The sequence below is a fragment of the Physeter macrocephalus genome, chromosome 2, assembly GCF_002837175.3.
Source record: "Physeter macrocephalus isolate SW-GA chromosome 2, ASM283717v5, whole genome shotgun sequence".
Lineage (NCBI taxonomy): Eukaryota > Metazoa > Chordata > Mammalia > Artiodactyla > Physeteridae > Physeter > Physeter macrocephalus.
The window spans coordinates 65,936,863-65,964,133 of NC_041215.1; the positions used below are offsets into that span (position 1 = coordinate 65,936,863).

At 37.6% G+C, this 27,271-nt stretch overlaps 1 protein-coding gene across 3 annotated transcripts; it reads right to left on the bottom strand.

Annotated features, from left to right (window-relative positions):
• On the bottom strand, positions 1 to 27,194 carry CD302 (CD302 molecule). Of its 3 annotated transcripts, none has more exons than XM_024122320.3 (6): positions 27,111 to 27,194; positions 13,214 to 13,324; positions 8,827 to 8,943; positions 7,815 to 7,988; positions 6,303 to 6,329; positions 1 to 3,094 (listed from the first exon to the last, which is right to left on the bottom strand). In XM_024122320.3, the coding sequence occupies exons 1-6, from the start codon at positions 27,178 to 27,180 to the stop codon at positions 2,892 to 2,894; spliced, it is 702 nt and encodes a 233-aa protein (XP_023978088.1). In that variant the 5' UTR covers positions 27,181 to 27,194; the 3' UTR covers positions 1 to 2,891. The 3 variants fall into 3 exon arrangements, with proteins under 3 accessions (XP_023978088.1, XP_023978089.2, XP_028334134.1); XM_024122321.3 differs by lacking the exon at positions 27,111 to 27,194 and adding an exon at positions 26,908 to 27,055; XM_028478333.2 differs by lacking the exon at positions 13,214 to 13,324 and having other exon boundaries at positions 27,111 to 27,192.
• Positions 27,195 to 27,271: the final 77 nt, after the last annotated feature.

Consider the following 27,271-nt stretch of genomic DNA (forward strand, 5'->3'; position numbering starts at 1 on the left):
CTTTGCGTTGCCTTCCTTAAAGCAGATATGCAAAATTTAAGGATGCCAGTATCCATATCTATTCTACAGGTCTTTAGGGATGCTTTGAATTTGAAACATTTATGCTTTTAATAGAACTCAGCATGAAAATATAGTGTCTTAACCCACAAAATTTATTTAAAAATTTTAAGTAAATGATAGAAAACATTCCATTGGTGTGCATACAATTTATTTATGGTTTTGCTATATTAACTGCTAAATGACAGAGATAGAGACAGTGGCTTGAGCTTTATAGTATTCTTGTAGTTCCTTTGTACCACTTAGTATTTCAGTATTGTATTAGCTTCTTATGTCCTGTAAATGTGAATTAGAGGGAATAAGGAAAATCTTTCATTGGTATCACTTTTAAATTCTGAACAAAATAGAGACCATACACTACTCAAATTCCTAAGAATTTAAGATTGCAAATTCCTAAGAAAATGTAGTTAAAAGTAAATGGTAGGGGCTTCCCTGGTGGTGCAGTGGTTGAGAGTCCGCCTGCCGATGCAGGGGACACGGGTTCGTGCCCCGGTCTGGGAGGATCCCACATGCTGCGGAGCGGCTACGCCCGTGAGCCATGGCCGCTGAGCCTGCGCGTCCGGAGCCTGTGCTTCGCAACGGGAGAGGCCACAACAGTGAGAGGCCCGCGTACCAAAAAAAAAAAAAGTAAATGGTAGCTAAAAGTAATGATAGTAGTAATAGTTGCCAAACATAAGAATTACATTGTCATTATTGGATAGAACCAAGCTGTTTGAAGAAGGCAGTTTATACATTCTGAATGTAAACAGGCATGCTAATGTTACTGTTAATATTAAAAATAAATACAGACTTGAATGATTCAGTTATCTGTTGACCACCAAATAGATACAAGGGCCTATTACAGATGTTCAGATATATAAGGAGACTTAAGATTTAGCGCTGCATTACTGGGGTCTTTAAGGACTTGTTTGAAAATAAAATCAAACATGGAAAATTAAATCAGTTAAAACAGCCATTTTGGTAGAGCTGTCATTATTAGGTTGAAGTTATTGAAATGAACTGAAGAAAGTTACGTAGAAGTGGAAGGGGAGACTCTAGAGCAGCACTGTCCACTGAAACTTTCTATGATAATGGAAATGTTCTACAATTTGCATTGCCCATCGTGGTAGCTCCTAACTGCATGTGATCTGAGCATTTGAAATATGGCTAGTGCAATTGAAGAAATGAGCTTTATTTAAATAGCCACATGTGGCTAGTGGCTACTGTATTAGATACTGTAAAGATCTGTGATTGATAGTTACAAAGCTTTAAGGAACAGATGGCTGGCCTCAGTTCTTAACGGAGTGGTAGAATTTGAGTAGCAAAAGCAGTAAGGAATTCCAGTCTAATGTTCACGATTAGCAGCACTATTAATACTCTATCAGTAATAAAATAGACATCTCAATACACAAAATCTCAAAACTTTTACAGAGCATAATTGTTTTGTAATAACACCTAGTATAAAATTTGGTTTTTAGTACCACATAGTCACATTATTCACTTTGCAGTTATTCATGTCTCATTAAGAAAACTGCCATTAATTGTGACGAGGGATGTTTGATTCATGGTGGCCAGTGGAAACAGATGGCGCAAGCTAGGACTTCGTTGCCACTGGTCAACCTTGAGAGATAGTGTCTCTATCCATATGAAAAGTATTCCCATAAGATGATTGATGGGATATGCATTAGGGAGAAAGATTACTTTCCTCGCACTTTCAAGTTTCTACGTATAGTAAATACAATGTTATGTGAAGTACATACATTATCTTTTCTAATACTGTGTTTTTAAGTTGCTAAAGAAATTCTTGTTTCAGCTTTCTTCCATTTTCATTTTTTACCCCCCAAATGATTATTTCACCATTGTCTTAAAATGTACAATACACATACTGAAAACTTTGAACATGATCACTACAGTAGTATTTAGTTTTTCTCTGCAGTTATTGCTTACACAGGTTTCATGTCAATGATAAACTTCATCAAGGCTTGGGGAGCATGAGATATATAGGAACAGATATGGTGGTAGGAGAAAAAAATCCTTGAAGGACACTGTGACCCAAGAGTTACCCGCAATGCCAGCCTCCTCCACACCTTCCTGGTATGGCTGTAATTTTTTTTGTTTCACAAAATTTATTAACTCTCTTACTGAAATTCTGACCATTTACGATCAGTGCTAAATACTGTTTGTTTGTGGTCCAAAACAGTGTTCTAAAAGTACTGAAACTGTATAATTATGTGGCATATGGGGTGTTAAAAATCTGTAAAATTTTCTACTTGTAAATCATGAAGATGGAAATATTAGAGGAATTATCAGAGTAACCAGCATAAGTGATATCTAAATGTAGAGAATCTATTTTAAGGTCAGGTTTAGTCTCCATACCTTATTGATAAAGGAGCAAGACCATAGAAATTACTAAAGACCTAGTGATTGCTAAAATTATAGTGATAAGTAGAATTTTTCTTTTTTTTAAATTCAACTATAAACTAAGGTGGTTCAACTCTGGGAGGGAAGATGGAGGAGGTAAAACAAGTAGACTGGGTTTGTTTGGGTTTTTTTTACCTGATTTACTATTAATACTTGGGCTTTAAGCTTTCCTTCATTCAAGTGAAAGGTGCATTTGGAGAGGTGGTTAAAACCATTAAATTATATCTAAGATTATTTCTTTTTTAAAAACTTTGTTCTTATAATCCTAAAGATTAATTTTTGTCACAGTCTGATTACATGAGAATAGTGAATGTTACTGGAATTAGGTAATACATCATAAAAACCATGATTTTCATTGTTAGGCTTTATATTAAAATCTTGCATAGGAATCACTGTCAAGGTATTTGATGTCTTAATCTGAGATTTCCAAAACCTTAGTCTAATTGAACATCATATTCGTTTTCCTCTGCAACTACTAAAACACAGTCATCATTATAAGGTGATTGGGGTGCAGCTGAAAAAACTGTGGTGAAACCAGAATCCAAACTTCTTTTGTACAGGAACCAAACGACTGCTCCCAAAACTGTCAAAATTACTGTGCTAGCAATCACCAAAGCTGATATTAAAATGTGGTTATCTGAAAAGGAAAAGACAAAAGAAAATATGGGAAATCAGGATACACAAGTTGATAGTATTGCTTTTTGGGGAGCACAAATATAGTTTCATCACATAAATATTTCACTATTTTGAGAATTTCTCACATTGGTTAGAAAAACAGTTACACACATTTATTCCTGTCAAGATTTATATTTCTTAGCTTGAATAATTGCCATACTTCAAAATTTGAAATAAACTTTGCAGGTCTCCAGTCTACTTTAAGATCCTAAAATGGAAATTATCCACACTGAAGGTTTCACCATATATTTCTATTTGCATATATCATTTTATGTTATCCAAAGTATACATGTGCATAGCTTAAAATTCATAGTTCTACAGGGTATGTAATGAAAATACTGTGTTCCTCCTGCCCTATTACTCACCCTTAATTACCATTCCTCAAAGCAGCCACTCTTGTTACTTCTGTTATTTGCCTCCATGCATGCTTATACTGCTCTTTGATTTAAAATTTTTTTTAATTGTAAAATATGCATAACAAAATTTACCATCTTAACCATTTTTAAGTGTGCAGTTCAGTAGCATTAAGTACATTTACATTGTTGTGCTGTGTCACAACCATTCAACTATAGAATTTTCATCTTGCAAACCTGAAAACTATATTAAACATTAAGTCCCCAATCCCCCCTCTCCCCCGCCCCTGGCAACATTCTACCTTCTGTCTCTAAGGCTGACTACTCCAGGTACCTCAAATAATTAGCCATACAGTATTTTGTCCTTTTGTGACTGGCGTATTTCACTTAGCCTAGTGTCCTCCAGGTTCATGCATGTTGTAGCATGTGTCAGATTTAAGGCTGAATAATATTCATAGTATGTATATACCATGTTTTACTTACCCATTCATCTGTATGTAGATGGACACTTGATTTGGTTCCACCTTCCTGGCTACTGAGAATAAAACTGCTATAAACATGGTGGTTTAAATTCTGTTCAAGTCCCTGTTTTCACATCTTTTGGGTATATACTGGATCATATGGTAATTCTATGCTAAATTTTTTGGGAAGCTCCTGTACTGTTTCCACAGCGGATGCACCATTTTACATTCCCATCAGTAGTGCACAGAGGTTCCACGGTCTCCACATTCTTGTCAACACTCATTATTTTCTGTTTTCTTTTTTTGGGGGTTTGGTTTGGTTTGGTTTTGGCTGCACTGTGCAGCATGTGGGATCTTAGTTCCCCAACCAGGGATCAAACCCATGCCCCCTGCAGTGGAAGCACAGAGTTTTAACCACTGGACCACCAGGAAGTCCCTCTGTTTTCTTTCTTTCCTTTCCTTCGTCCCTCCCTCCATTTCTCTTTTTTTCTCTTTCTCTCTCTCCTTTTCTTTCTCCATTTCTTCCCTTTCTTTTTTCTTTTTGATAGCCAACTTAATGAATGTGAAGTGGTGCTTTGCTTGATTTTTTTTAAGATGTTACATATATTCATCTTATAGAGGAGTGAGGATTTAACTCTCATATACACATGAACCCAGTGAACCCATAAACACTCCTTTCCTCTTCTGTCATAGCAAGCTCCAAACTGAGAGAAAGCAATCATGATAATTAAGGAAAAAAGGGCAAAAGACTTGAATAGGCATTTTATAAAAGAAGATATACAAATGGCTAATAAATGTGTGAAGGTGCTCAACATCATTTTTCATCAGGGAAATTAAAATAATATCACTCTACATACCCATCTGAATGGCTAAAATTAGACTGACAAGACCATCATCGGATGGATGAGAGCAAATAGAAGTTGTCAGCAGGAATGTTAACATGGTTCAACCACTTTGAAAAATTATTTGATTACTTCTAATAATGCTAAACATTATTAGCTATCCTATGGCTGTTTCACTCAAGGAAAATGAGAACAAAGATCCAAAAAAAAAGTATGAGAATGTTCATAGTGCGATCACATTCATGCCAGACTAATAATGATCAAATATCCATAGACAGGAGAATGGACAAATTGTGGTGTGTTTATAAAGTAGTATGCAGCAATAGAAAAAGTACAATATGTGCAGCACTGATGAATCAAAAAAATATTCTGACTGAAAAAGTTACATTTATGTGAAGTTCAAGAACAAACAACTCTAACCTATGGTGATAGAAATCAATAGTGGTTACCTGTGGGATGGATGCTGGCAGGGTGGGCATTTATTGGGAGGGGCATGCGGGAATTTTGTGGTGTGATGGAAATGTTCTATCTCGATTTGAGTGGTGGTTATACAGGTATATACATAAGCAACCATCAAGGTGTACATTTAAGATTGTGCATTTTATCCTCAGTTAATTACACATCAAAAATATGGAGGTTAAAAACTATGCTACACAATTTGAAAAAAATTCATAGCAGGCATTCATACATTATTTTTGGGGATGCAAAATGGTACAATTTCTCTGAAACTATCAGTATTGATCAAAGTTATATATTCTTGGTCAATACAGCAGTTATATTTCAGGGAATCTAAGATAAACATGTTTTTGTGCAAGGTGATTCATTCCTTGCAGCACTTATAATAGCAGATGTTTGGAAACAACCCAGTAGGGGTCTGGAGTTGGTAAATAATTGAATGTATCCATACAATGGATGAGTATACAGTTGTAAAAAAGGAATGAAGATTTATCTATAGGTAATGATATGGAGAGATATTTAGACTATTTAGTGAATAAAAAAGTAAGTCATATCTCTTAATTTGTTTATGTTGGCAAAAGAAACACTAGACATTTAAAGAAGAAACTGAATTAGTGCCCAGTAAGGGTTCAGGTAGAATAGGATGGAAGGAGGCACAGTGGGTGGAGACAGATTTTTCAGTGTTTGCCTTGTATAGTTTTGCTTTTGGAACCACGTAAATATATTACCTGTTCCTTTCCCAAAAAATACACTTAGTAAGCCCTAAGACAGATTCTTCATGAACTGTAATTACAACTATAAGAAAAAAATTTTTTAACAAAAGATGCAGTCATTTCCCACAAAAACAGATAATGGAGCGATGAGATAGAATTTGGTGTTTTAAAAAAATGTTCATTTCATACATAATTTGCAGATATATTTAAAATGTCAAGTCTTTCTGTATTATAAAAGTTGTTCTACTTTACACTGTCATCTAAAGAGGTCTTCAGTACTACTTTAATATGCTAGAATCTTATATTCTTTCTTGTGGGAAAAATTTAACAAAAGACCATACTTACCTGATAAATATTTCTTTTCATATGGGACTAGAATACAAAAGAAAATCATAATTAATTTAAGTATGCCTATTCTAAGAATGCTTCTAAACACTTTCAAAGTAGCTTAAAACGAACCCTTTAATAGCTTAGTATTACCCATATTTCTATTGCTTGGTCATGTGTCTGTATTATCTGTTTTGAACTCAGTTTTTTTAAAAAAGGATGTAGAGAGCTAAAAACACATTAGCTCAGTTGGTGGAAAAAGAATAAGGGAACTCGAGAAAAAGACAGTGTGATGAAATGAGGGAAATAAGAGGATTTGGGTTGGAAAGTCTGTAGAAACAGTAAAAGTATACAATTGTTACCTTACCTTGGTAGTACAGATTTGCTCACTATTTCTGATGTTTTGAAGTTATAGTTTAATTAAAAATTTGTCTTATATAATGGTGCCCTGAGGCATAGTATATGAAAAGAACCAACTTTAAAAAAAATCCAACAAATATTGGAAGTCAAATGCTACTACCATAAAAGTGTGACTGATTAGTCAAAAACCCTGCTGAGGCAAGTTTAAAAAAAAAAAATTGTATGTAGTTCCAGATGTAAAGAAAGGAAATAATCGGAGGCAGATGTATAGTTTTGGTTTGCAGTTGGAGAAGGGGAATATTAAGGATGCAATGCGGGAAATGGCTGTTTCTGACTTGTTTCAAGCAACCCAAAATCGTATTTTGAAATTTAAATGTCTTTAGTGAGAAAACAATTCTTTCTTTTTTTTTTTTGGTTTGTTTTTTTTGCGGTACGCGGGCCTCTCCTGTTGCGGAGCACAGGCTCCGGACGCGCAGGCTCAGCGGCCATGGCTCACGGGCCCAGCCGCTCCGCAGCATGTGGGATCTTCCCGGACCAGGGCACGAACCCGTGTCCCCTGCATCGGCAGGCGGACTCTCAACCACTGCGCCACCAGGGAAGCCCAACAATTCTTTCTAAAACATAAAAGAACAAACTGTCTAATGTTTAACAATAATACGAAAATATTTTGGGACAGGATAATTTTGTTCATTAGAAAGCACTGTGATGTGTGAGAAGAAAACTTATACTTTAATCCAGAGTAAATTATAAACTATGATGCAATTTTTCTTGGCCTAATCAAAGATGTCCTTGTACTGAATCAAATTCTTTGTACGCTAACATTAGAATTCTGGAATCAGCCATGATTATTTTTCACCACTTCCACTGTTTAATCAAATCACAAAGAGGCTATTATAATTCCTTTGAACAACGTAAGAAATTTTTGACTTCTTAGAAGGTCTAAGAATAAGCAGAATAAAAGTATGCCTGGTTCACATGATCTGGCCCTACCTCTGAAATGTAATAGGATTACATATTTGACTTCCAAGAGTCTCGGAAGCAAACCAACCCAGTATCTTCTAAAGTCTTACTTCCTCTTTATATTGAGGCACACATCACAAAATTGTTTTAAAACCAGCCCTATTTTCCCCACCTCTCTTAGAATGGAAAAAGGCCTTCAGTTATACTTACTAGCTGCTTTACAAAGGGTTCCTTCCACAGAAGAAACTTCACAATTTCCTTTTTTCCAATCACCTGTCTTGGTGTGCAAAAAGGCACAGGTGTCAACTAGATCCTCGCCATCTTCTTGGTCTGACCACTTAACGAATGTCATATTTGACTTGTCAAACCACTTGAAACTGTCATCTGTCAGTTAAGGAAAATTTTTAACATTATGACAGTATAAAATGTGTTAAAGTCAAAGAAAAGGGTCTAGCTTTATTTTTTTTTTAAAAAATGTGTTAAAGAAAAGGGTCTAGCTTTGTTTTTTAAAAACTTTTTGGCCACGCCTCATGGCTTGTGGGATCTTAGTTCCCTAACCAGGGATTGAACCTGGGCCCTCAGCAGTGAAAGCATGGAGTCCTAACCACTGGACCACCAGGGATTTCCTGGGTCCAGTTTTAAAGGTGGGAAGTTACTAAGATATGTCTGGTCTAAGCTTTTGATTGTAGGATTTAAATTAGAAGGAGGAATATATCCTATACACAGGCAAAACATACTGGTTCAAAAAGGTTCTGAAGAAGATCCCATTTGTGATTAAAATATATATATAATTTTCATAAAAAAATAGTCAAGAAAATAGTTAAAATGTTAATGGCAACCTTAGTAATTTCATTTCATTTTGAAAATGATTATGTACTTTCTATTTTCAACAGTGACAATAAATACATTTACATAGTATTATCTTGACAGTTGTCTAACTTTATCCTATTGTTGACACTAGTACCAATTTTTATTACCCTGCCATATTACAGAAATACTGAGTCTAGAAGAATATTTTAATCCAGATGAAAGAATCAACTTTAACTCTCATATGTGACACACATTGAGCTGCTCAGGGGAAAGCTGTGGTACATGGGTGCATACTGAAAATACAATACCTGGAAACCACAGGAAATAGCAAACTACAGTATTGAAGAATCAAAGAAAGTTATCAGTTTTACTAACATTAAGAAAAAAATGTAAGAATTTAAATATCACTTACCATCTGTGTCAAAAAACATGCCTAATAGGATATCATCTGGGCCTTTCCATTGCTTTTGCAAAGTATCCAGTATAAAAGCATTTTCTTCTTCATTATGTATGCTTATCATGTCTGCTCCTGAAATTATTTTAGGGAGAAGTCAGCATGTTCCCCAAATCAATGAAAATCACATGAAGTATATACAAATTATACATTATTATAATACATTATATTTTACATCCTTTTAAAAAATCTTGAAAATGTCATGCACATTTCTGGAGAGACAATATACTCATGAGAAAAGTAAAATGATAATGTGATAAACTGAACAGAATCATACTTTTTATTTCATTCACTTAGGGTTAGTAACCTTGTAAACAACATGGAAAGAAAACATCATGGGAAGGCTGGAGCAGTAGAACACACTTCCTGCATCTCAACTTTTCACTACCCCTTCCTCTAGCAATCATGGCCCCTCCTGCCCTCAGTTCACAATTATAGGGAGGAGTAGCTCTGACCACACTGAGGAGAGCTGAAAACTACCAGGGCACCTTGCCAGAACAGTCCCAAGACCTAGTGAAGTTCAAGTAACAAGCGGTCTCTGACCTGCCTCACTTAACTGGCCACCATGTGCCTGCTGCCTGAAGCCTATGCCTTCCCATATTTTCCTCTGTGGTTGCCCTTAGGGAAGTCCTGGTTAGGGAAAGTGATAAAGGAGGTCCTTGATCCTTGTTCTCATTGGATAGCTGATATTTCCTGGTACTGTCTCACCTGGTTTGAGTAAAGAGCAGCAGCCACATATATTTTATGTCTCACATTTTTTATCCTTTCAATCTATAAGCTACATAGCACCCTATAAAATATTAGCAGTAACTTCACTTTTCCCAGATATATTTAATCTTGTTTCTTAACCCAACAAAGATTCTCTTGCAAATTAAAAAAATCATTCCACTGTCTTAACTGGATAATACTTAGGAGAAAATGCTAATGGAGTTAGTTTCTCTCATTGTATTGCATGTTTTTGCAAGTGAAGAATGAATGATGACATCAGAACTTATAGCAACCAGAAATCTGGTGGGGAAGGTACATCTAACCCCTGGGAAAAATACATCCTTTCAGCTGTACTCAGCTAAGTGAGGAATAAACATAAAAATGTTTCTAAGAAACATGACTTTCCAGTCTCAGTAATTTTAGAAGTTAAAATTTTCATAATTTTCCAAGGAGAAGTCATTGATCCTAAACATTTTTAAAGTTATCTTGGAAGCTTTGGGTACTACAACCAATCCAGGTACTACATGGAGAGATGAGGATGTCTTTCCTATCATTAAATTACATTCTTCCAAAATCATCCTGACTTAACAAAAACTTCCAAAAACTTGAGAATACTGCCTTGGATCAGTGGCTCTCCAACTTTAGTGTGCACCAGAATCACATGGAGGGCTTGTTAAAACAGTGTTGGCTCCTACACCCAGAGCTTCTGATTTAGCTGGAGTAACATGGGGCCTAGGAATTTACATTCCTAACCAGCTCCCAGGTGACACTGATGCTGCTGATCCAGGGAACACTGAGAAATTATAGGAAACTTAAATAATAGGCTATTGTATTCATGACACCACTCTAAAATCAGTAACTTTTTGGTAATTAACAGATATATGGAAACGAGAAAGAGCCATTAGGTCACGACGTGGTAAGAAAAATTTGTATTAGGCAATTACTTTCACATCTTTTAAAAGAGGCTTAAAAAATAAATTTAACTACAGGGGAAAAGAAAACTATGGGGCCTAAAATCTCCCCCCAGACAAACCATACTGTTAAAGAAGAAAATCAAACTGGGTAGACTAAAGCTCTGTTATGAATAAAAAGTAACAGGCAAACACCTTAATAGAAGAAAAAAAAATTGGTCTCAGACTGTTAAAAAGGCAGTAGACACAGATATAGAGAAAAAACTAGTGCTTACCAGTGGGGAGAGGGATGGGGGAAGAGGGCAACATAGGGGTGGGGATTAAGAGGTACTATTATGCATAAAATAAGCTACAAGGATATATTGTACAACACTGGAATATAGCCAATATTTTATAGTAACCAAAAATGGAGTAAAACCTTTAAAAATTGTGAATCACTATATTGTTCAATTTGTAACTTACTTAGTATTGTACATCGACTATACTTCAATTAAAAAAAAAAAGACAATTCACCCTCAGGAAAGGAAATGTAACACAGAAGTGTGTGAAAAATGCAATTTCACTGGTAAAAGAATGAAAATAAGAGTTTCAGACGTGCCAATTAAACAGTGCTGGCTTAGGGTGTAGAAAAATAGGAAGTCATAAGTGGTTAGCTGGAGTAAAAATTAGTAAAACCTTTTTGGAGACAATTTGGCAAGATGTATGCAAGGCAATCATTGGCTCTGCTCAAATAGGCACAATCATTGATGTTCATCACAACACTGGAAGATTGGAAATAATTTAATAAGCAATATTAGAGGATTAAATCAATTACGGCATATCTATATAGAGGAATAGTGTACAGTTATTAGGAAATATGCATTCTATATTTACTGCCATGAAAAAATATTTTTAAGGGAAAATGTAGATTATGGAAATATATATGTACATATAGTATATATATGTATACATATATACATGTATATATACATATATATCAAATATTTATTAAAATATATCTGCCTGGGGGGTTGGAAGTCTAGAAGGATACTTACCAAAATGTTAATAGTCATTACATTTCCTTAGGATAGTACAATTTAGGGAAATTTAATTTTTAAAATATTTGCATATGTGCTTTTCTATATAGCGACTGTGCACTAATTGTGTAATTAAGAACTTTTAAAAGAAAAAATAAGACTGACCTTTAAAATACTTAATACTTTAATCCAAAGTTAGAATTCAGCAAGGTTCTCTCTCTCAGTCATAGCTCCATTTTAAAAAATTCTATGATGGTTTTCTTATCAGTTCTACCTGCTATCACCTCCTGTTAAATGTCATACAGACTTAATCTGTTTTACCCTCGTACTTACTTGTACTTAGTTGTGAAATGTAACCAAAATGCCAATTTAGAAAAATCCTCAAGGGAAATATTTAACTAGGTTATAGTTTAGGCTTAAGTGTTCAGAGATGAGATTTTCATTCCTTTCTCTGACCTTGTGTCAGCCAATGGAACTTGAATGATTTTTAACATTGTAATTTAAGTAAACACTGTATAAAAATATGTCAGGAAAAAAGACACACTTTAATTTTCTTTAACAAATGATAGCATAAATCCCTGAAGAACACATGTGCTCACGTGAATTTTTTTGTACAATGCATTACCAGTGATGCTACCTGCTGAGATGTAATTTGGGTCTTTAATTCTTTTTAAATTTGGGTCTTTAATTCTTTTTATGGCTAGTGACGTAGCTCATACACAGATCACAAAAAGGAAAGACTGAAAATATTTATTTGTTCTATTATAATGAAAATATCTAAATCAAAGGTAAATGTTGCAAAATAAGAAAAATTTTAGCCTCTCACAATTATTTTCCTAGATGAACAATAACAGTACCCAAAATAAGTACAAGTAACATCAAGTAAATTACCACAAAGCACTGGGAATATTTCTAAATATAGCTCTCAGCAGTCCAAAAGGTAACAAGTCACCTATTTTCTATACCCCTAATTATAGGTTTAAGATAGCATTTTGTATACCTGTGAAGATTTTATAAATCCAAATGTAAATGTCCTAGTATTCCTTATGCTTTTCCTTCTTCATATATAGCAAACACTGAATTCATGTCCACCTACTGTTCTAAACCAAAACACTACCCTAGCCAAAAAAAGTAATGGTAATATTAACCAATTTTAGCTAATTTTCTGATTCATCAATGAAATGGATATTTCCAGAGTGGAAGCAAATGTAGAGGATGATCAAATAAATGATGAGATTATCAGAAATGTATGAGAAATTTAAAAAAAAACAGTAAGACAAACAATTTATAAATATTTAACTGGGAAAAAAGACATTTTTCTTTAGACACAAGATAAACTTTATAAGCAAATTTATATACAACGATTTAAAATTCCTAAGTGGCTACTCTACTTGAACAAGTAGAGTTAATGGACTTCAAATAATCAAAAATCAGGCCTCTGGGCTTCCCTGGTGGCGCAGTGGTTGAGTCCGCCTGCCGATGCAGGGGACACGGGTTCGTGCCCCGGTCCGGGAAGATCCCACATGCCGCGGAGCGGCTGGGCCCGTGAGCCATGGCCGCTGAGCCTGTGCTTCTAGAGCCTGTGCTCCGCAACGGGAGCGGCCACAACAGTGAGAGGGCCGCGTACCGCAAAAAAAAAAAAAAAAAAAAAGAAATTACTGAACACTCTTTACTGATCTGTGAAAAAACAAAATAGAAAAAGCTCCTTACCATGGTCAGTACACTGATTTCTGACATCCTCTATGCTTTCTACTTTGATGGCTTCTTGAAGAAAAATGTAACAACTGTCTTGGAACTGAACCCAGGTGGATGAAGGGCAGTCTATGTGGAAAAAGAGATAAGCTATTAAATAGCTTTAATTTCATGAATTCCTAAAGATAAAGATATTAGATATTAAATTTTCACAGAAAAAAAAGAATGGCAATTTCCCTTGTTAATTTAGCCACAGGCTCTTGGTCTTTGTTAAAATAAATTGACTAGTAGGAATTTATTTTTCACCATTGTACATGTGGGAAAAGGAAAATGTGGCACTGATTCCCTTCTGATTTGACAGAGCAAAGTTACAAGTCTTTAGGTGTTTAGTAGTTAAGACATGTAAATTATAGCAATATTACATATGCTAATAACCAAAGCAATAAACTATCAAGGATGACAACCAATCAGAATTACAAGTTTTCTTTCAAGGTTTTCTTTGCAGTATACAGTAACAATTCAATTTCAAAAGTCTTAAGAGTCTTACAAGATCTTTTTGTTCAAAATATACTTTCAAGAACAGAGAAGAAAAGAAGTTGCTAGATTATGAATATTCAGACAAGTTTTCCTATTGCACAAGAAAACAAAATTGATGTTTTTATGAATGTTTTAATACTTCACCAAAGCAGATTCTTTGAACTAGTTTTATGAAACAGAACCATACTTCTTCCTCTATTGCTGCAGAGGGTCATCTCCTTCATCTCTATCTTTTGGTGTTATTCATTATAAAGATGTGTATTTTTCAGCCTTGGCTCTGGAATTTCACTAGTTAGCATTAGAAGCAAAAGTAGGCCTGTTAAGACCTTGATTTCACTGGCCAGAATGGAGAAAGGATGTGAAGATTTTATTGAATTCCAGTGAATAAAGGAACATTAAGGCATTAACCTTCCATATTCTCTTAGGTCTGTATAGGGAAAATCACTTTTTACCTGGTTTTATTTTTGTGGGATCTCAGTTCCTTGACCAGGGATTGAACCCAGACCACAGCAATGAAATCACCAAATCCTAACCACTAGACCTAGCGCCAGGGAACTCCCTGAATTACAATTTTAATATAAACAAGTAGAAGAATGGCTTACTACAAAGATCAGAATTGACAATCAGCTATATTAGTCTAAATTCAACAACCTCCATTTCACTAAGCTCAGAATATGGCAGAGCCCATTCATTGTCCCCAGTACTTGACCTCAGCTTCTTATACAGCACAGACTACAGTCCACCAAGCTACACTATCTCCCAGTCTTCTGGTGGCTTCTGGATAATGAAGTGTAAGCAGAACTGAAATGTGCAAAAATATGACTTTAAAAGGAAAGAGTGTGCTCCCTGGACCACATTTCCTCTTTCCTACTGGCTAAAATGTAGCTAGCTATCTTCAATCAGTCATGTAAACAATGGAAACAGCCTAGGAATAACAGCAACAAGATAAAAGGATCCTAAGTGAAGCCAACATATCACACTCAGGTTGTAAAGAGAGAAAATAAACTTCGATCTTGTTAAGCCATTGTTAATTCAGGTCATTGTTATAGCAGCTGAATCAATAACCTAATTAATACAATGGGCTACTTAAAATTATCTCAATTTGTGAGTCTTGAGTTTTTTTCTGGCCTCATACTGCTACATTTAGTCATTAAACCATCCAAGATGTACTAGCCTGAGGGTAGGCATCCCAAGATACAATTTATTTTGTATATAGGTTCTTTTTTTTTTTTCTTCCTGCTGTTTATAAATTCTTGTCTTACACGTGTGACTACCTTGGTTTGAACTCCGGTAGGAATCTAGAACTTTCCCATTATGGTGGCTTAAAGTTGGATAGGGATGTTTTAACAACAAGCACTTTGCTTTGGGAAAATGCTCACAATAAACCATTAATTTTTTAAAATCTCGCTATAAAAATATATCTGCAGTATGATTCCAATGTTTAAAAAGCAAGGAAGTCTAAAATATCATGTATCACTTATACGTGGAGTCTAAAAAAAGGGTACAAATGAACTTATCTACACAACAAATAGAGTTACAGATATAGAAAATAAACTTACGGTTACCAGGGGGTAATGGGGGGGAGGGATAAATTGGAAGATTGGGATTGATATACATATACACTACTATATATAAAACAGATAATTAATAAGGACCTACTGTATAACACAGGGAACTCTACTCAATACTCTGTAATGGCCTATATGGGAAAAGAATCAAAAAAAGAGTGGATATATGTATAACTGATTCTCTTTGCTGTACACCTGAAACTAACATAACTAACAAACTTAACAACATTGTAAATCAACTATACTCCAATAAAAATTAAAAAAAATAAAGTAAAATTAAATTTTTAAAAAGCAAGGAAGTCTAGAAAAGTTCAGGAATTGGAAAGGCATTTTGTAGGAAGAAGGCTCAGGAAGGGCCTGAAAACAAGGTGCTTGGTTGAAAGTCTGTATGTGGAGCAGACCCTTATTTCCTCTTCCTGAGAAGCAGTACTCAGCCATCTCGGTTTCTCCGTACACCTCTGCTGCCTTCTTTGAAAGTCTGTCCCTTACTCAGAAGAAAAGACTTTTATTCCTCCGTTTCCACTTCCAGACCATCAAACATTACTCACTGCTCATCCTTTGAGATTCAGGCCATCTATCTACACCACTTTCTCTAAGACACCACCACTGTAATGTATTTTAACTTCCGCTTGTAATTTCATCACATAGTTCTTTCTCTTTGAAACCACCATCCAATGGCCATGTAAAGTAGCAGAAGGAACACAACTTTGAAGTCAGACAGACCTGTATTTTTATCTTGGTGGTGAGACCCTGGACAACTTATTTCCTGTGTTTCCCCAGGCAAAAAGGGATAACAACCTCATTGGATTGTTGTTGTGAACATTAAGAAGCAACAAAACTGCACAGCATGGTACCTAGTACAAGGAAGGTGCTCAAAATATTGTAGATTTTATTAACTCTACCATCCTCAGCACCTTTCTCTAGAGACAGTGACCTCTCTGAAAATAGGGGCTGAGCCTTATTTTTGAATCCCCAACACCCCAGATAGCTCCTTGGACTATAATAGGGACCAAAATATTTTGCTCAATGAATGAATGAATCCTATCTCCTCTACATCCTTAAATGGCTTAATTTATCATCCCTTCAGCATCCTCAAACACTCCCTTTGCAGTGTATTCATCTTTTCCTTCTAGAAGCATGCTGTTTCTTATACCCTGGAATAGAACTGGATTGACCTTGCTGCCAATTCTAACACCGTTACTGGTACAGTTGGCCCTCGGTAACTGTGGATGTGGAACCCTTGGATACAGAGGACCGACTGTACTACGCCACTTTATATAAGGTACTTGAGCATCCTTGGATTTTGATATCCACAGAGGGTCCTGGTACCAGTCCCCTGCAGATACCGAGAGACTGTACTTTTTAAAAATTAAACTTTTTATTGAAATAAAATATACAATGTGCAAATCATACATACCCATCTTGGTGAATCTGCATAGAATGAACATACCCATGTAATCATCGGTGAGATGAAGAAACAGACCATTAACCAAACCTGTTTGGTCCACTCACTTCCAAAGGTAATCACGCCTAACTTCTAACACCACAGATTAGTTCTGTCTGTTTTTGAACTCTATAGTAATGAACACATACAGTATGTACTCTTTTGTGTCTGGCTTCTTTTGATAAACATTACTTTTATGAGATTTATTTATGTTGTAGCATGTAGCTGTAGGTTCTCATATAGTATGAAAATCATATTCTCATATATATGATCTCATTCTCATATAGGTTCTCATATATATACAGTACTATAGTATATAGTATTGTATGAACTTATTCATTCTGTTGATGAATGTTTGGGTAGTCTCTAGTTCGTGGCCATGACAATATATGATGCTATAAATATCCTCTGCACATGTTCTGGTGCACATATGCATGCATTCTTGTGGGTATATTTCTAGAAGTAGATTGCTGAGCCATAGAGTGTACATGTGTCCAGCTCTGGCAGATACTGCCAAACACTTTTCCAAAGTGGTTATAATCCTTTTAAACAAGTAGGTTTAAAAAAAAAAAAAGGTTTGATAATCCTTGTCTTTTGAGTATTTCCATTAATATTTAACATAGTTATCGATGTATTTGAGTTTATATCTACCATCTTACTATTCATTTTCTATTTGTCCTACCTGTTTTATGTTCTTTTTTTTCCCTTTGTTGTCTTCTTTTTGGATTATTAAACAATTTTATATTCCATTTTTCTTTTAGCTTATTAATTACACATTCTTTAATTTTGTTTCTATAGTGGGTACCCTGAAAATTACAGCATGCAACCTTCATTTATTAGTACCTAAAATAAATTAGTACTTTTACCATTTCCTAGACAACACTAGGATCTTACAGTAATTTAACTTCTCTTCCTTTGTGTTATTGTTGTATTACTATTTTGCATGGTCAATGTTCATTTAGTTTTAAACACATATTTATCTTCTCTGTTGCTTTTCATTCCTTCTTACATTTCTGTATTACTAATTGTAATAATTTTCTGTTTGCCTGAATAAACCCCTTTAATGGTAGGTCTACTACAAATTCCCTCAATTCTTGATTTTCTGTAAATGTCTTTATACTGCCTTCCTGTTTGAAGGATATTTTTGCAAATACAAAATTCTAGAATGGCAGCTTATCTTTCATTGAAGATGTATATAATTTTACTGTTTTGGCTTCCATCATTCCTATTGAGAAATCAGGTATTAGTCTGATTGTTACTCTTTGATGGCTGCTTTCAAGATTTTCTTTGTCATCTTTGGTTTTTAGTAGTTTGACAGTGGTATGCCTAGTATTTTTTTTAATCCTGGTAATAATATAATGCAATTATTGAATCTGTGGGTTTATTTTCACTGTTCACTTTTGGAAAGTTCTTGGCCATCATCACTTCAAATAATACTTCTCCATTTTCTTTCTCCTCCCTTTCTGGGACTCAAAATACATATATGTTAGATTTCTCACCATGTCCAATATGTTCACTTTGCTCTTTTCTATTTTTAATACTTTTGGCTCTCCATATCATAATCTTGCTCTTTCTGGTTTACTAATCTACTCTTCAGTTTTAACAAATCTGCTATTAAACCCATCTACTGAGTTCATAATGTCAGCTATTTTTCAGTTATAGAATTTCAGCTTGTTTGTATTTTTATAGATTCTGAGTCTGGTGAAATTCTCAATCTTATAAACATTCTCGAACTTATTATGATTATTTTATTTTTTATTTCTTTAATTTTTATTTTATTATTTATTTGATTGCACAGGCAGCCTCCTTAGTTGCAGCACATGGGCTCCTTAGTTGTGGCTCATAGGCTCCTTAGTTGCAGCTCGCTGGCTCCTTAGTTGCAGCATGCATGTGGGATCTAGTTCCCTGACCAGGAATTGAACCCGGGCCGCCTGCATTGGAAGCATGTAGTCTTAACCACTGCGCCACCAGGGCAGTCCCTATTACGATTATTTTAAAGTTCATTTTTGAAAACTCTAATTTCTGGGTCACCTGTTGGTCTGTTTTTATTTTCCCCACTTTGGCCTGTTTCTTATTATGCCTGGTAGTGTTTGTTTTTGTTTTGCTTTGTTTTGTTTTTTAAATCAAATACCAGATACTGTGCAGGAAAAATTGCACAGTATCTGGTACTTAATATTTAAAATTTAAAAAATTGCAGAGTTTCTAGAGGATGTCATTCTCCCCTAGAAAGGATTCTGGTAGGCATCTGGAGTATTGAAGATTATCTTAATACAATCAAGGGTGGAGTCCACCTGAGGGGGATGTTACAGCCTTTGTGAGGCCCAATATCCATGGATTCCAACTGAAAGCCTGGATATTAGCTAAAGTCCCTCCTCTTTGGCAAGTTAAAACTCAAATTTTTGTCTCCTTAACACCATGAGAATGCCAAAAACTCTGCTCTGCTTTTAGCTGCTTAAAATTTGGGCAACTCTCCTAAAGGGAAAAGTAGTGCACAGAATATTGGGCTCACATCAACGAGCTGCCTTGGCAGCTCTCTGATGCCTGCAAAAACCATTATTATGGAATTTTATTTAGATTTTCCAGTTGTTCTTAGTGGGAGCATTAGTACCCCACTCCACTATAGCCAGAAGCAGAATTCCCTCTTTCACACTTTTAAGCAAGTTATCGATAAGTGCTACCATCATCCATCCAACAATCGTTTGCTGAGCAACTCCCACGAGTCAGATACTACAACGGTCAGTGCTAAGGGGTAAGGATAAAAGGATTTAAGGGGAATGGGTCCTACACTTGAAGTGCTCAGTCTGAAAGGAGAGTCAGACACATATAAATAACAAAGGTGTGAGAGGTTAAATGCTATAAGACTATAGATGAAAAAGTAATAACTTGTAGAGTAAGGAACCATTTCAAAACGGAGACAATATTTGAGCTGCAATTCGCAGGACAAATGAGTTTACCATGTGGAAAAGGAAAAAGAAATCCCAGGGAGAGGGAACACCATAAAAAGCACAGTGACAAGCACCTAGTAAGGAGTCAAATATTTGTTGAATGGGTGAACTAAGCAGGTCTCTCCCTCCCCACACTCCTCCCACCAGATGTTTTATGTATTAAGACATGATAGAGAAAAGAAAAGCAATCATTTCCAGAATGAAACTCAAATTGAAAGTCACAAGGGCACATATTCTGAATTGCAAACTTTGACTTTTTTTTCTTCTCCTATTTTCTTCTGGTTCCCTTTGTTGCTTTTTCTTTGGCCTTATGGAATTAAAAAAAAAATGGAAATGGAAACAGACTCCATTACCACATTTAAGGACACCTGAAACACCTTTATAAAGTGAAACACTGGAAGTCTTGAACCGTGGGTTAAGAAATGCCCTCTCGTATCATTTCTAGTCAAAACTATACATAGGGGGGCTTCCCTGGTGGCGCAGTGGTTGAGGGTCCACCTGCCGATGCAGGGGACACGGGTTCGTGCCCCGGTCCGGGAGGATCCCACGTGCCGCGGAGCGGCTGGGCCCGTGAGCCATGGCCGCTGAGCCTGCGCGTCCGGAGCCTGTGCTCCGCAACGGGAGAGGCCACAGCAGTGAGAGGCCCGCGTACCGCAAAAAAAAAAACAAAAACACTATACATAGGATTTTGTACTGACAATAAATAACTCAAGAATATAAAAAAATAATTTTTGAAATACTGTTTAAATGGAATAAAGCATGTCTATTAAGTATACAAAAATATAATCAACACCAAGTGAAGTGAAATTTATAAATTATTTCTTTGTATACTTGTAGCTCTTAGGCTTTAAAATTACAATGAACTCTGATCTCCAAAGCATCTATAAAGTATATTCTTTTTTTCAGTAGCAGCTCATGTGTCAATTCTCCATGAAATGTCCAACCCTCACCTTCCCATAACCTCTGATCCCTCTGAACTTCTACAGGACTTTGCACTATACAACATGTAAGAGGCCTTTTCTGGTTATAAAGACTAAAGACTTGTTCAGGTTACCCCAAATAATAGAGATGTTTTGCAAGGATACATGGGGTAATAAGAAATCTGAGGATACTATCCCAAGCAAATAGGCCTCCTAGGGTTCTTATATACCAGGTACCCCCTAGGTACCCCTACCTAGCTTAGAGTAGTCAGCCTTCAATATAGGAAATTATCCTTATTTTGATTAGTTATGGCTTGGATGGTAAGCATAATATGGAACAAACCATGGCCCTATGCATAAGAACCGTAGGAAGCCATTCTTGGAAAAGGGGCTGTGTTATCCTTTGATGACCAACACATATTCATGTGCACTGATAAATCCTGCTCTTCTGTATGGTAGTTATCTGATACTTATCCTGTTTTCCCAATTGGACTGTAAACTGCATGACAACAGAGATCATATCTTAAACCTAACTTGTATCCCCAATAATAACTATGATAGAGTTTTGTACATAACACAGATAGCCTGCAGAGAAATGGGACAGTGCAGGGTTCTGATTAAGCACATTAAGCTATGGAGAAAAGTCTGGCTCTGACTACATGACCTCCGGTATGTTACTTAACTGTGCTCCAATTTCCCTATTTGTAAAATGGGGATGATAACAGTACCTATCTCGGAGTTGTTGTGAGAAAATTGTTTTAGGTGCTAGGGATTCTACAGTGAACAAAAAGGAACAAAAATCCTGCTATCCTGGAGCTAGTTGAGGCAGATACATGAAGGCAAGATAAATAGGTAAAATAATATGTTAGATGGTATTTTATTTAGATAGTACATTAGCAATCTATTGCTATGTAACAAATTAGCAACTTAAAACAATAAAAACCTTTATTATCTCACACAATTCCTCTGCATCAGGAAGTCAGAAGCAGCTGCTTAGCTGGGTGATTTTGGCTTGGCATCTCTCATAGTTTCAGTCAGGGCTGCATCTATCTGAAAAGTGAACTGGGGCTGAAGGATCAGCCACCAAGTGAGTAGGAGCTGGCTGTGGGTAGGAGGCCTCAGTTCCTCACCATGTGGACTTCTCCACAGGGCTGCTCAAGGGTCCTTATGACATGGCAGGTGGCTTCCCTAAGAGCAAGTGATTCAAATGAGAACAAGGTAGAAGTGCAATGTCTTTTACAATCCAGCCTTGGGAGCCACTCTCCATTATTTCCACAGTGTCCTGTTGGTTATACAGGATACAGGTCAGCCCTATTCAGTGAAGAGTATGAATACCAGGAGGCAAGAATCTTTGGGGCCATCTTGGAGGCTAGCAACCAGATAAGAGATGCCAAGTCCTGACTGTAGGGTGGGGGCTGGGGTTGAAGTTGTAGAAAGGTGTCCAAGGAAGACGTCATTCTAAAGGTGACATATACAAAAAGAGATCTGAAGGAAAAGAGCCAAGTGCTTATCTAGGTCACACAGGCCTCTGAGATGGGAATGAGTGTGATGATAATGATAACTGATGAAGCCCCTTGTTGAATAATTCAATAAGCAATATGTGATAAGACAAGAAAAAGCCCCAAAACCCAAAAATAAAAACAAAAAGCTATAGGCAGAAAAGCAGAAAACAAACTGTTAACTTCATATCCTTACAGCTTTCAACTGTCTTTTCCTTAGGCTCGTTTCAGCATTAGCAATTAACTCCAGTTAATGTAGCACTGAACCCTTCTTCTCACACTACCAGTCAGTGTGTGCCCAGAAACAAGCTTTAAGTACTACTCAAGACATATATTTTTACTTTGGGAGAAGAGTGTTCCAACAGAGGCTGATACCTCTTGTGAGGGAACTTACTGAGGTTCACGCACTTCATGAGCAGAAAGGCTAAACTAAGTCTTTTTCAATGCTAAGTATCTTTGCTATAATCCTGTTACAATGAAAAACACTGTCTCCCCAAAATACTGCCATAAGTTTTCAATTACGGGTTCTGTAATGTTTTCTAGAAAACATATTTCAAGAAACATCCTTGGGTCAAAAAAAGAAAAAAAAATCCTGCCCACAATGCTCTCTCCAAAGTGCTTTTCTGTTACTCTTGCTTCTTCACAGCTGCTGAAAGATAGGTTATTAATAACGCACCTAAATGACTCTTCATGGATTGTATAATTTTATAATTCTATTGATTTAATATGTACAGAAATTTAGGAGCCTGATGAAAATTTTAAAAGCTTGTACTTAACTCCAAAAGTTTCCAAATAGATCCTCCGCTTAAAATTATCATGTGCTAAAAGACTAAAATGGCAGAGCCACAAGAATGTTTTGCATTACCAGTCAGCTCTAATGGAACTCTCTGTTCCCTTGTAATTAATTTTTTTTAAAGAACCAGGCACAGCATAAGAGGAAGTGATCCTTGGGACAGACTTGTTCTGAATGTTAACAAAGGAGGCAAGATTGTACTTTTTTTTCCTTGTCAATAATAAGACCTTTGCCCCTCTCCTATTAGACATGAGTCAGTCATTTACCTTCCACAAGGGCAGAGGAAGAGGAAGAAAGAGGCGCTGGTTACTACCTTTATTAAGTATGGAGGAGGACATGGTGTTCCAGGCCCCTGATAATCCAGAGGGCCTGGGCTGCAAGATATCCCTGAATTGTAAGGAAATTCAGCCACTCTGACACTCAGTCCCCTCTCCACGCTACCCAACCTAGCTTCCAAGATGTCCACTCCCATCTTCTCCCTTCACGTCCCTTCTCAGAAAAGCTGTCATGACTTTTATTCATAGAATGAGGGTGCCAGTGTTTCTCTGCACCTTTCTTACTGGGCAACACTGGTCCATTTTCTTATAGATGCAATCTCAAGATTTGTCCTCAAAATCTAAAATAATCTTAAATATTTGATATGTATAATAAAAAATTGTGGACAGCAACCCTTTTGCAAAACTAATTTTCAACACGTAAGCACATTTCTAAAAGCTTCTCAACAATGAAAGAAGTCCTGAAATAATACTTAATTACTATTTCACTTTTTCATTGGAAGGCAAATAAACACTAACATTTCAAAATTTACAATCTGAAATAATTTCCCCTGAAACATCACTGTGCCATTCACAAGGGCCAGAAAAAGTCACATCAATAGATTAAGGTGACTTAATGCTTTGAATTTAATTATGAGATGAGTTCATAGGCAGAAGTAAAAGTAATTTGAAGGAAATTACAATCCCATTAATGCCCCCTACTTCTTAAATCATTTATCTAAATTTTTTGTCCTTTCATTAAAAATTAGAATAAAGTACAGAGACACTTTTCAAAACAAAACAAAACAAAACAAAAAATCCACAAGATAGTAAAGTTTCTGCTGTTATGGAGCTCCCTTGGTAAGGGGAGCGAAAAGCAAGAAGACAGTGAAGAAACGAGATTCATTCTGAGAGAATTCAGTGCTCTGAAGAAGAGAAAACACGGGGATGTGATAGAGAAGGTGGCATATGAACAGAGCTTTCAACGATATGGGAGGGGGCAGCCATGCCAAGGACTGGGGAAGGGGAGGGGGGTCTGGGCAGAAGAGCCAGGAGGTGGCTGAGTCCCCAGAGGTCAGTGTGGATAAACAGAGTGAACAGCAGGAAGGGCGGTAAGAGGTGGTGTCAGGGAAGGAGGCAGAGTATTGTAGGCTATGGCAACTCAAAATGAGTAACGACGCATTGACCACAGAATGGGGTTTCCTCTAACACGCTTGTGTTCACTTATATTCACGTTGCCCACAGGAAACCACTGACCCAGGAAACAGATACCGATCATGTACTATGTACAAAAAGTGCCATTACAGAAGAACTTTTTAAAAGGGATGCCATGGAACCTTACTCAGGTATTTTTAGTTCATTGTGATTTTTCAAGATAATACCTAAGAACAACACAAGATCATTTACACTAATAAACTCCAAAATAACAGAGAACAATAACAATAATTTCCATTTCAATATTACATTTATACTTCATGCAACACCCTAGGAGTTTTTCTGTTAAGACCTTGCCATTCAGCAAATTCCGTAAGAACCCTGAAAAGCTCTTTCTTTACTTAGTTCTAAGCCAAATGTGATTCCTGATCTTGTCTGGATAGATTTGTGAAGTATGATGATAAAACACATAGTTTTTCAGCCCTGTGTTATCAACATGTATGGGAATGTGCTCAGGAACCATACACATCAACAGACATAAAGTGGCACTCGTGACATAATTTTCTAGTTGCAATAATTACCCTTCACTTCATATGAAGAGAACAAAGGAAAACCAAGATTCACCATGCCTGGAATAGGTGCTAGACATGGAGTTCTCACTGAATGCTCACTACAGCCCTATGGGTACTATCTCCATTTTACTGAAGTGCAATGAGTTGCGCAATTCCATCAAGGCCACAGAGTCTGTACCTAACTCCAAAGCTCATGCTCCTTCTAAATTAATCCTCCAAACCTCCTGAGAGAAGCTGATTAATTAATAGCAATCATTTATTCGACAGGCACTTCTTCAGCTCTTGAAAAGTCTATTTAACCATGCTGGACTTATAAAAGGAAAAAGAACAAAACTTTCCAAAGATAGTTTTGAGACAGGCTGGGACCTGGGACCTTTTGCTGCAATGCTTGCACCTGGACAAACGTCTCCTCCAGCAACAGAATGCAAAGAAACTATAAGAGACTAAAAATAACTGCACGCATGCACAGTTGGGGCAAATTATGAGCAACAAGATACAAAAAGATCAAAACCCAACTGCCGCTTCTGAGCTGCCGGAGCAAAGGCAGGGTACTGCGGCATGATCCCTGCACACAGCACCACCAAGGGGGTGGGCAGCCCACCTAAGCAACCTCTCCAGCCACCTATGTCAGCCCCTACCCTCAACCCCACGTAGGGGATCAGCTCGCCCCCGCTTAGGGAGCAAGCAAGGGCACTTGTTACTTGTTCTCGCTCCCTCACGCTGCAGCACAAGTCCCTAATAAAGCCTCGCCTGAATTCCTCATCTGGCCTCGTCAATTTCTATTAAGGTTACCCAGGTGGGTAACAGCCTGTCTTCCATTGCTGATCAAAACAGCTTCTCTTAAGAAGAGAGATACCACACAATCTAGAAACGGACTTTTAAAAAATCTGACAAGAAAAGTTATTTGTTTTACTGAGCCTGACATATGAAGGCGCGGCAACCCAGAGGGTGGCTTAAATGGGCGTTTAGATGTTACTGGCAAACATAAGGAGGGTGTGCATAAGGAGGGATTCACAGAATCTCTAGTCCAGCCTTGTTTTGGACAAAACGAATGTGCTCAGTCTCAACAGTGTGAAACTCTTGATTCTGCTCCTCCGTAGGCAGCAGATGGCATAACTGGTCATAAATGCTGGTCGACAAAAGGTGTCAGGATAGGAGCTTTGAGTTTGCAAAAAAAAAAAAAAAGCAACTTCTGAGCTGCTTACTCTACTGCTGCCTCCAATACTGAGATCCTTTAATATATTCCCTCCTGTCAGCAGGCTTCCAGCAGGAATTTATAAAATGGCAGTGAAATTCACGGTGGGGGGCGGGGAAGCCAAACTCTTGCATAATCATTTTATTCAAACCCACGCAAGTACTCACTTAGTTCTTGTTTATTTTGCTCCTTAATTCCTGGAATTGTTCAATCAATAGTGATTTTGGATGGAAGTCTTTCCCCAGAGTTTCCCCCATCAACATTTTTGACATGTTTGCAAGAGAAACTTGTTTAAAAAAACACAAAACATTCAAGAGAATTGTCCATTTTCCTCACGATTCATTTTGGAAATGACTGACTAATCAAGGGTAATTTTTCAGATGTCACTTGCACAACAGCAGACTGGACTTAAAGATTTTTAAATCGCACGACTTAAGTGGAATCCAGGCCTCGCCTGTTCTCGTCCCACTTCCATTCAGGGTGATTTGGCTGAACTGTTTACCTGTTTCGACAACTTGAACACCAACCAATTGGACAAACAACGCCGAGAGTAAAAGAGGGCCAGCTTCCTCCCACCCACCGCCCCCGCCGCTCACGAGCTAGGGACATCTCCGCAGCCAACTTCCCCACTTCTCCTTTCAGCCCCCAATGGCCCTGAAACTATGTTCGTCCTGGGGCTCGAAGTCCCTCCGCTCTCCTGTCAATTAGCGCCGTTTGGGACCCCTGCCCGCGAGTGGGGTCTGCGCCGAGGATGTGGACGCAGCGGGAGACGAAGGGCGCTCTCGGGTCCCCGGCGACCCCCTCCCCGGGGGCGCTCTCTCGGAACCCACCGAACGCGGAAGAGGGGGGGTGACCAGACGCCAGGGCGCACGGGGGCGCGCGGGGTGGGCGTGCAGGGGAGCGCGTCATGCCCGTCGAGTTGCAGCCCTCGGCCGCGGAGTGGGTGGAGGGTCTCCGCCGGGCGGCGGGAAGGCGGTCGCTCCGGGCACGGGCTCCCAGGCCGAGGAGGGGGCGCGGCAAGGGGCCAGCTTACCCGCGGCGGCGGCGGCGACTGCGAGGCCCAGCAGCGGCAGCAGGAGAGCGGGCAGCGCGGCGCGGGGCATGACGGCGCTGCGGGCCCGGCGCGCGCGCTGCTCGGAAGTGCGGAGCCGCCGCCCGACCCCTCCCACCCGCGGCCCCTAACCGGCCCGAGTG

Coding starts and splice junctions, on each gene's coding strand:
- CD302 (XM_024122321.3), bottom strand. CDS start 26,986: ATGACGCGCTCCCCTGCACGCCCACCCCGCGCGCCCCCGTGCGCCCTG. Junction 13,325..26,907: donor CCCCCCCTCTTCCGCGTTCG/GTGGGTTCCGAG, acceptor TTTTCCACATAG/ACTGCCCTTCATCCACCTGG. Junction 6,330..7,814: donor AACCCTTTGTAAAGCAGCTA/GTAAGTATAACT, acceptor TTTGTATTCTAG/TCCCATATGAAAAGAAATAT.